The sequence below is a fragment of the Miscanthus floridulus genome, chromosome 10 (assembly GCF_019320115.1).
Source record: "Miscanthus floridulus cultivar M001 chromosome 10, ASM1932011v1, whole genome shotgun sequence".
Classification (NCBI taxonomy): domain Eukaryota; kingdom Viridiplantae; phylum Streptophyta; class Magnoliopsida; order Poales; family Poaceae; genus Miscanthus; species Miscanthus floridulus.
Window position 1 is genome coordinate 11,774,142 of NC_089589.1, and position 18,725 is coordinate 11,792,866.

The 18,725-nt window shown below is 51.5% G+C and overlaps 1 protein-coding gene across 1 annotated transcript; it reads right to left on the bottom strand.

The window, feature by feature from the left end:
- Nucleotides 1–69: 69 nt before the first annotated feature.
- LOC136487655 (phosphoglycerate mutase-like protein 4) lies at nt 70–2,201 on the bottom strand. Its single transcript, XM_066484752.1, has 6 exons — nt 2,001–2,201; nt 1,552–1,602; nt 1,315–1,425; nt 1,040–1,198; nt 641–683; nt 70–445 (listed from the first exon to the last, which is right to left on the bottom strand). The coding sequence occupies exons 1-6, from the start codon at nt 2,109–2,111 to the stop codon at nt 216–218; spliced, it is 705 nt and encodes a 234-aa protein (XP_066340849.1). The 5' UTR covers nt 2,112–2,201; the 3' UTR covers nt 70–215.
- Between the last annotated feature and the right edge of the window lie 16,524 nt (nt 2,202–18,725).

Below are 18,725 nucleotides of genomic sequence, written 5' to 3' on the forward strand. Positions count from 1 at the left end.
TTAATCTGGTTTGAAAAGTTTTTACGGATTTTTTTTGAGTCACCTGTTCTTCGGTCCTTCACTTGTCGGTGCCAAACGAAGCTCAATTTTATTTCAAAATCCAATTACTGGTTCTTTTTTAAACAATGGAATAAATAAAGTTCCAATATCAGAATCACTTTTCGAAGATGATTCAATCCACAATTATTCGTTCTGAAGCAGCAGAACTGAACTTGTTAGGCCGAGGACCCGTCGCCCCCAAACGAGTCCTCCAGGAAGCCATTTCCCTTGAGATGGCTGATGTCTCCACACCTCTCGAGGGTCCACTGCGCGGTGACGCCGGAGACACGGAAAACGTTCAGCGAGGTATTTGGAATGTGCCTGCGGATGAAGCTGTTGGGTGGGTCAGTGTGCCGGCAGAGCTCCAGTATGGCTGCGCCGTGGGAGACCACCACAACCCGCTCCCCTGACAATGTAGCAATACCAGCATTAGCGGAGATTCCAAACACTTGAGAGTTCAGAACTTGTAGTGAGCAGATATTCTATTCAGAGGGAGTAGTGAAATGTAACATAGATTGTCCTGATTTGTTAAGCCTGTTTGAAGCTTCAGTTTAGTGTTTCCCATACTGGACATGAGGAGACGAGGACATCTGCAGATTACCAATGTGTTCTTGGGCAATCTTATTCAGGCTCTCTCCACCACCCTGAACATCAGCGTAAGTTTAGATAAGACCTTCAAATGAAGCACAGAACTACAGATATGGGTTTAGCATTGCTGCGGGTGGCTAAGGGGGAAACTTGTGTTGTTTTGAACATTCTATTCAGTTTTAACTAGCAACAGCAGGTTGAAAACATTCTGTTCAGAACTACACATATGGCTTCAGTCAATTCAAGATCTGAATGAAACAGGCCACTGTGACGTAAAAAAGAGGATGAAGAAAGCCTTTATGGACCCAAATGCCAGATCTTTGGCAGGGCTGAAAACGCAAAATGACAAGCGATGCGGTTCCATGCAATTCTGCTACTGAAAATGCAAAATGACAATAAGCTTCAGACTTACGGGCAGTTCTTGATTTCTGCTGTCAGGATCAGAACCCTCGGCGAGTTTGAAAATATCGAACCCTCTGAAAGAATCTGGACTCTTAGCCACGGCGTCGTCCCACTTGAGGCCATGGAGATACCCCATGTGCCTCTCTCTCAGCGCCTCATTCAGCACCACCTGAGACCGACAAAATGTTGTTGAGACTTGAGACTCGAGAGGTGGAACGAATACAGAATGCAGGTACTCTATTTTTTTGTTGAAAAACAACAACAACAACATCAGTGAGCAATTACATTTGATACACCACAAGCTCTCGCTATGATTTCAGCGGTCTCAGCGGCTCGCTTCAGATCAGAAGAGTATACGGCGGCAGGCTTGGCTTGTCTCGACAGCCGGCGGGCCACCTTACAAGGTTGATCATCAGGTTTTGGCAGAAATATAATGTTAGTGCTAGAGCTGGGATTGGGAACATTCGTCACATTCTGCATTCTGCATTCTGCATCGTGGTTTGTGCAAATAACGGACATTACCACAACGGCTTGCTGCCTGCCAGCCTCATTTAGCTCCGGGTCCATTTGCCCCTGGTCAATTGGTCAAGGATGAGTTCTTCCAGTTTCTGGGAAACCTGACAGTTTACTGAAATGGGAGAATTGCAATAGCAGCAAATGGTTGACCTCATCCTACATCCAACAGGCTTAACCGCTTAAGGGAGTAGTATGGTTTGGACTGACGGACTGACTGACTGACGAGATGGGAATGGGATGGCGTATCAAAACACACGCACGCATGGACAGGTGCTGCAGTAATCTCGGAGTTGAAGGATTGACCCTCTCGGCAACCATTACACTCTGAACACCTCTCGTCGTCTGGTCTGGGACTTGGGAGATAGTAGTACGACAGAGAATTAGCTATCGACAGAGCGACGGCGACGAATCAGCAGGACTCGGGAGGAGGGGCGGCGACGGACGGACGGACGGACCTGGACGATGCGGGAGGCGTTCCACGCTGTCTCCCCGTGCCGGACCACCACAACCTCCGTGGACAACTCCTCGCCGGCGCCGGCGGCGCCCGGCGCAGGGGTGGACGACATGGCTCTCGGTTGGTGCTCGTCGGCCGTCGCGGCCCCTACGTCTCTACACCCACCCTACCTTTATATGCACGTGGGGCTAACGGCAGATTCCAGGAAGCCGCCGCCGGCGGCCTTCTCTTGTCCTATTCAGGGTACGTGGCGGTGCTTGTCTTGCTGACCAGTGACCACCACCAAACTCCAACCCAGTCATCAATGTCTTGCATTCCTGCAAGCTGAATGAAGGGAGAAAGCGAGGACAGCGGCATGCTCACCACCAATCCACCGTCACGCACACACAGACACAGGGCCGGCACCGACGACTCTGCTCTACTTTGCTGACACGGACACGGTTCAAACGAACGTGCGTGACAGGCGTTCAGTCCAGTGTTGCGGGCAAATGCAGATAGCACTGTATAGTGTATACCCAAAGAACATCTCGAGGCCAGAGAGAGAGCTACTACGCACTCAGCTTGTTTCTGCCAGTGGCCGGAGCATCAATCACAATCAGCCGCCAACTTCACCACAACGCGAGCAGAAAAAGAATAGAGCTTCCTGCAGCTAAAGCGCGAGCTTTTGTCTAGCAAATCGCATTAGCGAGATCTACTGCCGAGTGCTGGCCGAGGGAAGACTTCTAGATACAGACACCGTTCACACTTCACGCCCGACACACTGACTTGTCCCCGACGGCACCGCACATGCATGCGCCGCAAGTTATAGGGCCCGTTTGTTTCCGCTTATAAGCGTCTTGTCGGTGGAAATAAGCGAGAATCTCATCAAACGCTTTGCTTATTTCCACCGATTCTCGCTTATGTGGTAAGCCGTTTCAGAAATTTGAACTACGAGAAGCGAAAAGCGAGAAGTGAGAAAATCTTCGCTTAGATTATAATCCAAACGTGGCTAGGAGAAGTGGAAACAAATGGGCCCATAGAGATCATCGATCTGGTCGGTCGATTATGGTGTTGGTTAGCATGATGGTTCCCGTAAACATTTTTTGTATCATAGCATAGCATGTGATTGGAATGTTGGATTGGACCCTGCTATAGAGTTGCATAACCACAATTCTTGGTGTCATCTACTGCACTAGAAGAAGAAAAAGACTACGACAACTTTGGAAATTAAGAATTTCACAGAAATCACATCAGTTAACAAGCATGAATCGGTTTATTTTGGTAAAAAGCGCAGGATACAACGGAAAAAAAAACATGTTACGTTTCGAAAGCCGCTAAGACCGGATGGTCCAACAGATCAGGATTTTTTTAAAATTTTAACACTTTTTAAAAACTAATTTTAAATCTAACACTGTCAGTTTTTTAAAACTAACACTATTGGCCGTGCCTATTGCCCTGGCGTGGCCAAATGCCTATGTTGCGCTATGCATGGTGGCGCGACAGAGGACTGACGTGGCAGCGATCGGATTCACGATCGTTGACGTGGCAGGGCTCTGCCGCGTCACTGATCTTGGCGCGGCAGTGCCACGCCACGGCGCATGGCGCGGCAGGGCCAAATAAATATCACGAGCGAGCCCACCCGCCCGCCCGCCTGCCCGCCCGCCCGCCGCCAGCCGCAAGCGCCCCGCCGCCGCGTAGCGCCCACCGCCAGCGCCCGCACGCGCCCGCGCTCGCCCGCCCACGCCGCGCCCGCACGCTCCCGCGCTGGCCGCGCCCGCACGCTCCCGTGCTGGCCGCGCCCGCCCGCCCACGTCGCGCCCGCCCACTCCCCAAACAGCGCCCACGCCGCCCGTGCCACGAATGCCAGCGCGTCAAGGCCGCCTGCTGCCACATGACGGGCTCCAAGGCATCCTTCTCTGAGCTCGACGATGATGTTACCGGTACGATGAAGTTTGGTGATGGCTCAAGGGTGGCTATCCAAGGGCGTGGCACCATCATCTTTAGGTGCTAGAACGGGAAGCATCACGCGCTAACGGATGTATACTACACCCCGCAGCTGCGTTCCAGCATCATCAGCATTGGTCAGCTGGATAAGCGCGGTAGCGAGGTACTGATCAAGGATGGAGTCCTTAGGATCAGGGATCGGGAGTAGCGACTTCTCGCCAAGGTGAAGAGGTCCCTGAACCGGTTGTACCTGCTCGACCTAAAGGTAGACCAGCCGGTGTGCCTGGCGACAAGGCGCTCCGAGGAACCGTGGATGTGGCATGCCCGGTTCGGACATCTTAGCTTCGATGCGCTTGGTCGGCTGGAGAAGATGGTCCGAGGGCTACCCCACATCAAGCACGGAGGCGAGCTGTGTGACAGCTGCCTGGCCGAGAAGCAGAGGAGGCTATCATTCCAAAAGGCGGTCAAGTATCGCGCGAAGGACGCTCTCGAGCTCATCCACAGCGACCTCTACATACGGGCCGATCACGCCTACTACAAACGGTGGTCGGTGGTACTTCCTCCTGCTCGTGGATGATTGTAGTCGCTACATGTGGCTGCAACTCCTGATGAGCAAGGACAAAGCGACGGCGGTGATCAAGAAGTTCAAGATGCACGCGGAGGCCGAGAGCAGCAAGAAGCTCCGCGTGCTGAGAACTGATCGCGGCGGCAAATTCACTTCGGTGGAGTTCGCTGCGTACTGCGTGGATCAGGGTGTGGAGCGACACCACACCGCGCCGTACTCACCACAACAGAATGGCGTGGTGGAGCAACGGAACCAGACGATGGTCGGCATGGCTCGATCCATGATGAAGGCCAAAGGCATGCCGGCAAGGTTCTGGGGGGAGGCGGTGACCACGGCGGTGTTCATCCTCAACCGCGCTCCAACCAAAGCCCTGACGGGCAAGACGTCGTTCGAAGCATGGTATGGGCACAAGCCGAGCGTGTCCTTCCTCTAGACATTCGACTGCATCGGCCACGTTAGGAAGACAAAGCCGAACCTCACCAAGCTGGAGGATAGGAGCACACCCATGGTGTTCCTGGGCTACGCGGAGGGTACCAAGGCGTACTGGCTCTACGACCCACGTGGAGACAAGGTGCTTGTCTCGCGCGATGTCGTGTTCGACGAGGAGGCGGCTTGGGACTGGAGCAGTCCGAGCACGGGGGAAGCTAGCGGCTTCACCAGCACCTTCATCGCCGAACACTTGGTCATCCATGGTGGTGGAGACGCTAGGGAAGAGGTGCCGAGCACTCCGGGAGGAGCAGCGAGCACTCCAGCGGAAGAGCCGAGCACTCATGGGGCAGTGCCGAGCACTTCAGGAGGGATGCTGAGCACTCCTGGAGGGATGCCGAGCACGCTAGGAGTGGTGCCATGAGGTTCTATAGTGGTGGCGACTACTCCAGGACAGGTGTCGAGCACTCCCGTGGCGGAGCCAAGACGTCTTGCAGTGGTGCCGACCACTCCAAGACTAAGGCTGGGCACTCCTACAGTGGGGCCAAACACTGCAGGAGTTATGATGAGCTGTCTAGAAGTAGTGCCGAGCGCTGCAACCAAGGTGCTGAGCACTCCAACCAGGGTGCCGAGCACTCCAGGTGCTGTGCCGAGCACTCCAGGTGCTGTGCCGAGCACTCTAGCAGAACAGGGAACTCTGTCAACACTGATTGAGTTTGTCTCACCTCCAAGTGACATCACTGAGTTTATGGATGCCTTCCATGAAGGTGAGGAGGTGTGGTTCTGCAGGCTGGATGACATCGTCGGCGGCACAGGACCCTCAGGACTGGCTGGTCGGCTGCTCAATGACGCAGAGCTGCTGCTTGTCACTGTAGAGGAACCACCCACGTTCATGCTAGCCGAGTGGGACAGAAACTGGCGACGGGCGATGCTGGAGGAGATGAAGGCGATCGAGGAAAACAAGACTTGGCAGCTCATCGATCCACCTTCAGGATGCCGTTCGATTAGCCTGAAGTGGGTGTACAAGGTCAAGCGGGATGAGCTCGGTGCCATTGTCAAGCACAAGGCGCATCTCGTTGCCCGAGGCTTTGTTCAGCGCGAGGGCATAGACTCCGAGGAGGTCTTTGCGCCAGTAGCGCATATGGAGTCGGTCCGTTTGCTACTAGCTTTGGTAGCAGCAAAGGACTGGTGCGTCCATCACTTGGACGTTAAATAGGCCTTCCTCAACGGTGAGCTGGCGGAGACGGTCTTCGTCAGGCAACCTCCAGGTTTTGCCGTCAAGGGAGAGGAGCACAGGGTGCTCCAACTGCGCAAGGCGCTCTATGGGTTGCGGTAGGCCCCACGAGCATGGAACGCCAAGCTTGACGCCACGCTGGGCGAGCTTAGGTTTCAGCGGTGCGCAATCGAGCATGCGCTCTACATGCGGCGATGGGGGAAGGAGGAGCTCATCGTCGGCTTGTATGTGGATGACTTGATCGTCACCGGCGCGTGCACGGAGGACATCAACAGCTTCAAGCGAGAGATGGTGACTCGTTTTCGAATGAGCGATCTTGGCGCACCCTCCTACTACCTTGGCATCGAGGTGAGATAGGAGAAGGAGGAACTGACACTCGACCAGAGCGCGTATGCCTCGAAGCTGTTGGAGCGGAACGGCATGGCTGAGTGCAAGCCATGCGTGACTCCGATGGAGGAGCGGCTGAAGCTGACGAAGACCAGCACCGCGATGAAGGTGGATGCGACACTCTACCAGAGTATCGTCGGCGGTCTACGCTACCTAGTCCACACGAGGCCAAACATTGCGTTCACCGTGGGCTATGTCAGTTGCTTCATGGAGGATCCTAGAGAGGATCACTAGGCCGTGGTGAAGCGGCTACTGTGCTACGTCAAGGGGACGGTAGATCATGAGATCATCTTCCCAAAGACCGGCGGGAGTAGGCTGTAGCTCACTGTGTTCAGCGATGCAGACATTGATGTAGACTAGGCCCGATCTTCCGATAGGTATGATAGCGTCGATTGGTGGAGACTCGATGTTCATGATCTAGGCTTTGAACCAAGACTGATTTGGACCCCCACAACGGTTACACCACTGCTCCGTTGGTTATCAACCACGCGAACGCGATTGACCTCGCCGAGAAGGCTTTCCTGCAAGCGAATCGAGAACACAAGCAAGAACAGGATGGATGCAATCTGAAATTGCAAATAAATATGAGGCTTATGAAAATAAGAAGGAGTTCAAGTCTTTATTCGAAAGAACTAATCGCCACAGGCGAACAAGATCAAGAACTGGGGCCCTGGTTCACAGCAAGCAGCCTTGGCGGCGACAGTTGCAGCAAAACGACGTTTGTTTTACGAGGAAATCAAGAACTAAACAAAACTCAAACCCTAAGGAGAGCGACGGCTGCTACTTATAGAGTCTTGGGCATCACCCCCCTGGACGCGCCCCCTAATGGGCCCAAACATGATACACGGTCCAACAGACCAAAAGACGGTGTCGCAGCACCCTGGCAGATTCTAGATGCTGACTTGTTTCGACGATTTCCGTTGATTCCGAATGTCTTTTGATGTGAAACTAATTGGGTTGGCTTCCTTATCCAATTAGCTTTCCATCCATATGTGGATCATCAAAAACGGAGTCCGAATGCGTCCTGGGTGACCAGTTTAAGGTAAATTGGTCCTGGAGGCCGGGGCAGACTCGAACTTGAGTTGCTTTGGGCCTCCACCTCGGGGACTCGAACCGAATTAGCCTCGGACCTCCTTCTTGACTTGGACACCCTTGCTGTCCTCCTACCCCTCCATACCATGTGCCAAACATGGTCATATGCATGGGTGTCATGTCCTCATCATCCTCCCCTTCTTGACAAAAAGCCGTTCTCGGCGTCGATTGTGCTTGAAACTGATCCTGCACAACATAAAGGAGAACGGGGTTGCGAAAACAAAGGGAACTGAAATAATTGTGAGAAGAAACATGACCATGTTTCCAAGTTTTTAGCATGTCATCTCGCATAAAAATTTTAGCAAGCATGTAGACTCCATGATCCGAATGCACACGATGTATGTCAACACTATCCTGCAAAAGATTAGAACTAACCAAAGACAATACAGGAATAGATGATCTAGCAGACATAGGTAGCAACCAACAATGCTCCCCTTCTTGGAAGTGAACTTGTTTCTTTAAGGAACATGAGAAAATGTTTGTATTATTATGGCTGCCCTCTAAACGATCATAATCTTGTACAACAAAAGAAGAATTCATATTACTACGAATATATATTCGATGTATCATATATTGTCCCTTGCTGTTATATTTGCCAATAACATGATATGTATGTTTAGAAAACCAAGGCAAATCAACATATTTAAATAGGCTCTCCTCTAAACAATCTAGGTTACACAAAACATCAAATTCAATGTAACCCAAAGTATGTAAAGAAGACAACAGTTTGAACTCATCAATTTTAGTAGCAATATGAATAATATGTTTATTTTCAGCACAAGTGACTGGTTCCAAAACATGTAAAACTGAGGCATCATCAACCAATTCATCTTTATCATAAGGAACTTCAAGCAAATTATCATGGGACGGAGATAAATCAAGAGAGGGTTCCACTAACAATTGCTCTATGATAGCATGGTTTGTGGAAAAATTTAGTATATTAAAACTATTCTCATGTTCCGTGAGTGTAGCACCATGGGCATTACCTGTGTTCTCAGCAGTAGTAATAGGTGCATTGTGAAGTAATGGTTCTGAATTTGCATATGAGGTTGTGAGCTCCTCATTTTCTTCCATGTCATCCTCTCGCTTATGTACATTATCCTGCAGAAGGTTAGTCATAGCAAGAGGAATAACAACAGACTCTTCCTCTAAATGGTGCACCTCATCATATGAAGTCAAAATAGGAGGTGGATTAACAAAGGTTTCTCGCATAAGAAGTTTCATATCATTCCAAGTTTGAGGTTTATCAGAAGAATCTAAAGACTCCCACCAAGATAAAGCAGAATGTCGTAAAACACTAGCTGCATTTGTTACCTTCCTCCTTGGACACATAAAACGAGTAGCAAAGGTTGGTGGATACGAACAACCTGTCATTGTTAGAAGACAGCAAAAGATAACACAAAAGTATTATCCCTATCAACTACTTAGGTTGTGGACAAGGAAAAATCAAGGCACTCAACTCTCAAGCGTCTTACCACGGTCTTACAAGTGTTCTTACCAAAGCAACAGGCGGTGCAATCGGTCGGTGACTGTGATACCGTTGTAGCTTAAGTGTAACAGTTGCAAGGCGAACCTGTACTTGGTTAGAAGAAAGTGGAGCTTGGACAGGCACAAATATAGTAGCAAGGAATAGCAAAATTCGCAACTAAATAGCAAAGCTGAATAAGTATCCCAAGTACTTGTCTTAGTTGATGGCCTACTCACGTTCCAAGTACCAGATGTATCAAGTGATGTGAACAGCAAGAATATGATTAGGAACAAGGCAGAAATCAGCACACGCAAACACGGCTCAAATGGTGCTCTCTATGTGCTCCTCTAGATATTGTTCCACTTTTGCCTCTCTCTCTTTTTTATTTTTTTGGGTTGTCGTTGTTTTTTGAGAAATTTTGACGTTTTCTTTTTATTTTTTTTATATTTTTCTTCACTTAGGAGCACAAAAGAAGTAACCACAGAAAATATGAGCTTAAACAAGTGAAAGACGTGGCCTGTGGAATTTCCAGAAGACGTGGTCGAAATCGACAAAAACCTTGTGACCACGAAAAAAGGATCTTGTGACCACTTTTTGACTAAAATAAAAATCTTCGACCCTAATAAAGCGGGGGATGGACGAATCCAAAAAAATTTCTGATCGATTTTGATATATGGAACATCGAAATCCGAGTTCGTATGCGAAAACTACACCAGTTTTAAGAACGGACTCCGAATTAGTGGATAAAACGGGAATAATGTGCGCAAAATTGGTCACGGCAGCAAGGATTTGATGGAAATAGTGAATACAAGTGTAACAAATAAGATGGCGTGGGCTAGGGTTTGATGAATACAAAGAAAACTCAACAAGACTTGGAGATGTTCACGGATTATGATGAAAAACAAAGGGGAAAACATAAACTGGACTAAAAAACGATCTAAAACCAGCAACCAGAACTTGACCTAGGGTACAAACTCAACAACGCGAAACAGAGACGAAATTGCACGGCACAATGAGGCTATAGGATAGGGAATTTATGACGATGTATATTTTTTGGCTTTTTGTGGACTATAGGTAATGCAAAAACATTAATAATCTAAAGAGGAAAACAAAGTTATACCTAACGGGCAACAAGGTGCTCTGATACCACTTGATGTAGACTATGCCCGATCTTCCGATAGGTATGATAACGTCGATTGGTGGAGACTCGACGTTCACGATCTAGGCTTCGAACCAAGACTGATTCGGATCTCCGCAACCGTTACACCACTGCTCCGTTGGTTATCAACCACGCGAACGCGATTGACCTCGCTGAGAAGGCTTTCCTGCAAGCGAATCGAGAACACAAGCAAGAACGGGATGGATGCAATCTGAAATTGCAAATAAATATGAGGCTTATGAAAATAAGAAGGAGTTCAAGTATTTATTCGAAAGGACTAAGCGCCACAGGCGAACAAGATCAAGAACTGGGGCCCTGGTTCACAGCAAGCGGCCTTGGCGGCGACAGTTGCAGCAAAACGACGTCTGTTTCACAAGGAAATCAAGAACTAAATAAAACTCAAACCCTAAGGAGAGCAACGGCTGCTATTTATAGAGTCTTGGGCGTCACCCCCCTGGACGCGCCCCCTAATGGGCCCAAACACGATACACGGTCCAACGGACCAAAAGACGCACCCCCAAATGGGCCCAAACACGATACACGGTCCAACAGACCAAAAGACGGTGTCGCAGCACCCTGATAGATTCTGGATGCTGACTTGTTTCGACAAATCCCATTGATTCCGAATGTCTTTTGATATGAAACCACTTGGATTGGCTTCCTTATCAAATTAGCTTTTCAACCATATGTGGATCGTCGAAAACGGAGTCCGGATGCGTCCTAGGTGACCAGTTTAAGGCAGACTGGTCCTGGAGACCGAGGGAGACTCGAACTTGAGTTGCTTTGGGCCTCCACCTCGGGGACTCGAACCGAATTAGCCTCGGACCTCCTTCTTGACTTAGACACCCTTGCTGGCCTCCTACCCCTCCATACCATGTGCCAAACATGGTCATATGCATGGGTGTCATGTCCTCATCAGACATGGCGGGGGACATCGACGGACGATGGAGCACCTCTAGCGTGCTCGTCTTCCTCGGGTCCGCTCCAATTTCATGGCTGTCGCTGAAACAGAAGGTGGTGGCACTATCTACGTGCGAGGCAGAGTACGTAGCGGCGGCCACAGCAGCGTGCCAAGTTGTGTGGCTGCGCCGGCTGCTGGACGAGCTGACCGGCGTGGAAGATCATCCACCAGCACTGATGGTGGACAACCAGCCCGCCATCGTCCTCGCGAAGAATCCGGTTCCGCACGACCGGAGCAAACACATCGACGTGAAGTTCCACTTCCTCAGGGACTGTGTCGATGCAGGGCAGATCGTCATCGAGTTTGTCGAAACTGGTCCGCAACTCGCGGACGTCCTCACCAAGCCGCTCGGACGTCTTCGACTCACGGAGCTGAAGGAGATGATTGGCATGGAGGAAGTTCAAGGGTTAGCAGAGGATTTGGGGAAGATTGTTAGATAATCTACTGCTACCTTGTGTGAACACAGCAAGGGAAGGTGGCGTCGAAAGGCCCCCTGCTGTGATACTGTAGCCATTGCAGGTGCAGGCGCCGCACGGCTCACCAGCAGCACTGTAGCCACATGCAGAGGCTGGCGCAGAGTCAGGGCAGCTGTACTGGAACTAGATAGATAGAGTTGTATAAATAGACAACCACGGCAACTCAGTAAAGAGAGTTCAGATTTGCCATCTTCCAAACATGACTTCGGCCAACGCTGGTGTCTTGTACTGTGTGTGTATACTATGTTCTCCCTTTTTCTTCAAGCTCTAGCCATAGTGCGTGGGGACGGACAACGCTTGTTCGTGGTCGGCATGGCTAGTGGGTGCTCGACAACACTAACGGGTGCTCGACAAGACTGGTAAGTGGTTCACTCATCTGAGCCGGTGATCATGTAGGACAACAAAAGTTACCCCAGATGAAGTCAAAGGAGGGCAGTTTCTGATCTCCTCTAACCGAAGTTTTGTAGACCACCCCAGCAGCCAGCTTCCCATCCTGCTTGCCGAAGTCATAGGCCCTATCGTTCGGGGTGTCGTCGAGGTCCACACTCAATAGGAGACACTGTAGCTCTCCGTTTCATCTTGGGCCTGTCTGGACAGCCGGGGTTGGAGCATTGTGTCCCATTCCCTGCTGAGCACGTCGCGCACCGATGCATCTCCTTTGGTAAAGTGGCTGTGCAGAGAGGAAAAGGCCTCAATCAGGGTTTGATTTCCAAGCCATCTGTCATGCCAGAAGGACGTGTGATATCCATTGTCAACCCTGACATGCGATATGATTCTGTATGCTGGTAGCAGCTCTCTCATCGCCTCCCAGTGCGGCCCGGTCACGTCTCCACTGAGATCTACGAGGCTGACCTGTGTTCTTGCCTGTTGTAACTGAATCAAGATCAATTCTCGCTGGAACGCTCGCTCTCCCTCTCACGTTCGATGAACTCACGACGAACGCGAGGAACAGATGGAAACCGGGGTTTTGCGCAGCGCACCAACTGCTGCTTTTCTGTTTTTTCTCTTTTTATTGACTCGCTCGATTACACGGTTGGCAAGGCCCTGATCACAACCGCCCACGCCCCGTTTTAGCTGCGCCATCCCACAGCCACAGAACGTGGGCGCCATTGTCGGGCCGAGCTTCGCCACACACGCACGCTCTGCATGAAGAAAACGCGCACGACGCGGACGACGCCGTGCTCACCGCTAGACACACTAAGAAAGGAAATATGCAACGCAATAGGTTATGTTTCAACAAACTCCCCCTAATCATGTTGCGCTGCACCAACGTTGATGACGCCGCTCCGAATGCGTAGCTCCTGGAGACGTTCGCGTGGAAGCGGCTTCGTGAGCAAGTCCGCTAGCTGATCTCCGGTCCTGACGTAGTCCGTCTCCAAAGTGCCATTGTTGATGCAGTCTCGAATGAAATGGAAACGAACATCAATGTGCTTACTCCTTTCGTGAAGCACCGGATTCTTGGCGAGAGCCAGCGCAGACTTGTTGTCGATGTAGAGCAGCGGCGCGACAGCCTTCACGTTCACCAGGTCCGCCAGCAACCTGGAAAGCCAAACTCCTTGGCATGCTGTGGTGGCACCGGTGATGTACTCTGCTTCGCACGACGATAGCGCCACCACACGATGTTTCTGTGACTGCCAGCTCACAGGGCTCTGGCCGAGGAAGAAGAAGGCACCAGAGGTACTCTTTCGATCGTCGCAGTCCCCAGCCAGGTCGGCGTCGCTGTAGCCGATCAGCTCCAGTGCACCCTCACCGCGTCTATAGACACAGCCGTGAGAGCGCGTACCTGAAATGTACCTGAGGAGATGCTTGACGGCGCTCCAGTGTTCCTTTGTTGGCGCCTCCATGAACCTGCTCACCATGCCCACCGCGAACGTGATGTCTGGACGCGTATGCACCAGGTACCGCGGACTCCCGACGATGCTGCGATACAGTGTGGCATCAACAGGTGGATTGGAGCTCACCTTGCTCAACTTCAACCGTGGCTCCATGGGAGTGTTGCACGGATTACACCCCTTCAGCCCGGCCCTTTCAATGATCTTGTCAACGTACGCGCTCTGGCACAACGTGATGCCGTTGGCGCTCTGCTGCACTTCGATCCCCAGGTAGACACCGAAGACTTGACACTCATGCTGAAGAGCCTTGCCATCTCCTCCTTGAAGCGTTTGACCTCCGTCTGGTTCGCCCCAACCACGATGAGATCATCCATGTAGACACCGACGAGTAGCAGGTCATCGTCGGTTCCGCGCACGTACACGGCGTGCTCCGCCGCGCTACACCTGAACCCAAGTTTCAGCACGGAGCTGTCTAACTTGGCGTTCCAGGCCCTGGGCGCCTGCCTGAGCCCATACAGCACCTTGTGTAGCTTGTACACCTTCTGCTCCTTACCCCGGACAACATAGCCCGGCGGTTGCTCGACGTAAACTTCCTCCGCCAGGTCGCTGTTCAAGAACGCCGACTTCACGTCGAGGTGGTGCACCGTCCACCCTCGATGCACGGCGATGGCGAGGAGAAACCGTACAGATTCCAGACGTGCCACGGGCGCGAACACCTCCTCAAAGTCAACGCCGGCGCGCTGCACGTACCCCTTCGCCACCAAACGAGCCTTGTGCCTGGTGATGTTGCCGTCGGCGTCGCGCTTGATCTTGAACACCCACTTGAGCCCGATCGGCTTCGCTCCAGGCGGTGCTTCAGTGAGCGTCCAAGTCTTGTTGTCAGCAATGGACTTCAGCTCCTCCGCCATTGCCATCTTCCACTCCTTATGACCCGACGCCTCATCGTAGGTGGTGGGTTCCTCATCGACAGCCAGGAGCAGATCACCATCTGCCACTAGCTCATCGTCATCGTACAGCAGGTTGTCCACGATCATGAACCGATGTGCGAGCCCCTTGTCGTCGTCCGCATCCAGCGTCTCTAGCGCTGCGGAGGTAGGGGACACAAACTCAACGGGGACCTGATCCTTCTGTGGAAGTTCACCTTGCCACGGTACTGGACCTCCTTGGACTCGTGGCGTGCGCGATGACGACATGGTTGTGGGCGCCGCCGATGAAGCCGATTCCCCGGGCATGGAACCCGGTGGTGTCGAGCTCGGTGGGGTCGGTGCCGCGCCTGGTGATGCAGCGCGACCCCTAGTGAGGCCGTCGTGGAGCCGGGTCCTGCCGGTGTGGCAGCGACTGTCTCCTCTTCGCCTGGACTCACCCATTCATCCTCCACCACAAAACCGCCTTGCTCAACACTGTTCATGATCTCTCCATTGTCGCCTTCGTTAGATGCGGCCCAGTCCCAGGCCGCCCCTTCTTCAAACACCGCGTCGCGCGTGATATGCACACGATTCTCAGTGGGATTGAACACCCTGTACGCCTTTGATTCCTCCTCATAGCCGATCAGCACCATCTTCCGGCTCCTGTCGTCCAGCTTCCTGGCGTTTGGTTTTGTGACCTTGACATGAGCCACGCAGCTGAACACACACAGGAAGTGGACGGCCGGCTTGACACCATACCACGCCTCATATGGCGTCCGGCCCACCAGGCTCCGCGTCGGGGCTCGATTCAGGAGGAAGACAGCTGTCATCACAGCCTCCCCACAAAGCCAGGCTAGAATGTTCTTGGCCTTCATCATGCTCCGCGCCATGGTGAGCACGGACTGGTTCCTCCGCTCCACCACGTCGTTTTGCTAGGGACTGTACGGCGTGGTCAGGTGATGCTTGATGCCGTGCTCGGTGCAGTACTCGAGGAAGCTTGCCAACACGAACTCTTCCCACAATCAGTGCAGAACGCTTGAATCCACCGCCCAGCTTCATTCTCGACGCCGGGGCGCAGGCGTTTTAACGCGGTCTCAGCGTCCGACTCGTTTGCGAGCAGGACCGCCCACATGTACCTGGACATATCATCGACGATGAGCATGATGTACTTCTTACCATCGAGAGTTGGCTGTGTCACCGCGCCGCATAGATCGCCATGGATCAGCTCCAGGGGCTTGGTGGCGCGGTACTTGGCCGCCTGCAGGAACGACGCTCGACGCTGCTTCCCAGCCAGGCACGCGTCGCAGACGTGCTCGACATGTTCGATGGAGGGCAATCCGCGCACCATGCCACCGCTACTCATCTTCTGTAGGGCCTGGAACCCCAGATGGCCGAAACGAGCATGCCACCTCCACTCGTAGTCGTCGAAGCTTGCGGCTAGACACACCGGCCTGGTTGGCTTGAGCGGGAGGATGTACAGGCGATTAGGCGTGTGCTTCACCTTGGCCAGCAGCTCCTGGCTCCCCTTGTCCCACATCCGGAGGACGCCGTCGTCGATGTCGATCTTGCAGCCTATTTCGTCGAGCTACCCAATGCTGAGGATGCTGCTGCGGAGCCGCAGGATGTACTATACGTCATGGAACGCCCGGTGGCCGCCATCCTTCGACTTGAATAGGATGGTGCCGCGCCCCGCTATCTCCACCAGGGAGCCATCCCCGAACTTCATGGATCCCATGGCATCGTGACTGAGCTCGGAGAAGATGGACGCGTCGCCAGTCATGTGATTCGACGCATCGGTGTCGAGGTACCACTTCAAGTCTCCGTGATCACCGCCATCCTCCATGTCCAGCACGACCTTTCGTTCATTGAGGAAGACATGCTCGACGGGGCCCGTTCTGTGGATGACCTTCTCCGTCGGGGTCACCACGGCCATGTACAGAGAGGCCGTCTCCTCCTCCGCCTTGACGAGGTTGGCCTGAGGCTGATTCGCCTACGCCGCCGCCTCGTCGCGCTTCTTCTTTCGGCACTCCTGCTTCCAGTGCCTAGACTTGCCACAGTAGTGGCAGGCGTCATCACCGCCCTCCCGGCCATTGCCCCCTTTGGGTGGCCCTGAACGCGTTTCCTTCCCGCTTTCCTTGCCGTGGCCCATACCGCCGCGACGCTTGCCGGATGAAAGGTCCTTGTTTGGTTTTGGTAATTGAGTGACAACTTAGGTGGACTAATTGTGTTTATGTGAGATACACAGGTGATTAGTCCATAGGTACATGTGTGTGAGCAACATATGCCATGGAGGTGAAAATGGCTTGGAGATGTTGCAAAGCTCACACATGTGATGATGAAGGAGCTTAAATGCACATGAGACATGACATTGAGTCATGTGATCAAGGTGGAGAAGATCAAGACAAGACTTGGCTTGATGGACCGGTTGCAAGCGTGAAGGGCAAGTCGAAGGCTTTGGAGTGATGGACCATGTGGCGGTGAAGCTTGAGCAAGACTTGGCGCCGATGGACGATGGCAACAGTGAAGAGCAAGTGGAGTCAAGATCGATGAACCAATATGATCACGTGATGATATGAAGTGGATCATATCATTGTTGATCATGTTGGTGCATGTGTTGCATCAACGTTGGAGGAGATGGAATGGAATGCGCAAGGCAAAGGTATAACCTAGGGCATTTCATTTCACCGGTCATAGGTGTGTAGAGAAGTTTATGACCGGGTTTAGGATAGATGGCCGTACTATCAAGAGGGGCAAACTTGTTTGCATATCAGTCATCTAGTGCCACTCGAGTGTCACTCTGGGCGTTCGGTACTACCGAACCGATCGGTTCGGTTCCTCGGTACCTCGGTAAATTCGGTTCTAGAGAAAATCGGTACCGATCGGTTCCACAAAAAATTCGGTACCGACAAAATTCGGTACCGACGTAATTCGGTATCGGTTCTTTCGGTTCGGTTCCGGTATTTACCGAAAGAACCGAACCAGCATGTAAAATCAGGTTCAGTAGCAAATTGTCAGAAATTTAACATGGTTTCATATAAAATAATAGTGCTAAAATCACACATATAAAAGGCCACAACACAACAGGCTGTCCACGATAGATTAACACAAATACTCATAGTTGTCCACGATGGATTAACACAAATACTCATAGCAGTACCCAAGGCAAACAACAGGCGACAACAATCAGCAAGTAATCAGCACTTCAGCAGGCAGCAGACAGCAGTGCAGCACGCAGCAGCAGCACTGCAGCAGTCCAGTCCAGGCGTCCAGCAGTCCAGCACACTAGCACAGTATGCAGCATGCCAGCAACTCATGTAACTCATGTAGGCTTGGAGGACTTGCTCTTGCTTGCTTTGGTGCTGGAGGATTTTGTTGGTTGGGACTTGATGTTGGTGGCGGTAACCATCCTACTTTTGCTGCCTTGAATTTGTGACTTGGCAGCATGGCCGTCAATAATGGCCAAGTCCTTGAACTCTTGAATCAACTCTGAAATTAAATAAACAGAGGATGTAATAATTTTTTTTCAGTAATGATAACAGCAAGAAAAATAAATCACATAGAGTTATGAGTTATCACCTTCTTCTAGTTTAGTTAATTGTTCTGTATCTTCTGAAAGATTGATTGGAGTTGCCCTTCTAAGCCAATCTTGAGTACATACAAGAGCTTCGACCATGAATGGAGTGAGTGAAGTCCTAAAATCATCCAGTACACGCCCACCAGTGCTAAAGGCAGATTCACTAGCAACAGTAGAGATTTGGATAGCAAGCACATCACGAGCTAATTTAGAAAGTATGGGAAATCTAGTGGCCTGGCCCTTCCACCAAGCAAGAATATCAAATTTTTTGGTATCTTCTTCACATTCTTCAGCCAAGTACCTATCCAATTCAGTCCTGATGCCGCCCCTACTGCAACTGCCTACTCCACTATTCAGCTTCATTCTCTTCACAATGTTACTCCTCGCCTTTCTAGGACTGTCTCTACCTTGTTTAGATTGGGTCTCATCACTTGGTTGGGAGTTTACAGGACTTGGGGATGAATTCTTGGCTCTGTATTCTTCAAAAAGATCATGCAAACATTTGGTAATAGCAGCCCACACTTTTTGTCCAACACCCTCACCATACATGTCCTCTATTGCAATTTCTGTATACTGTGAAAGCTTGTACCTTGGATCAAGTACAACAGCAACAAAGATAAGCAAGTTAATATTTTCCTTCTTCTCCTTTCCCTTTCCCTTCTCATTTTGCAAGCCCAAATTGTCATGCCACTGCCCCCAATACTTGTCGTACTTGTCTTTCATT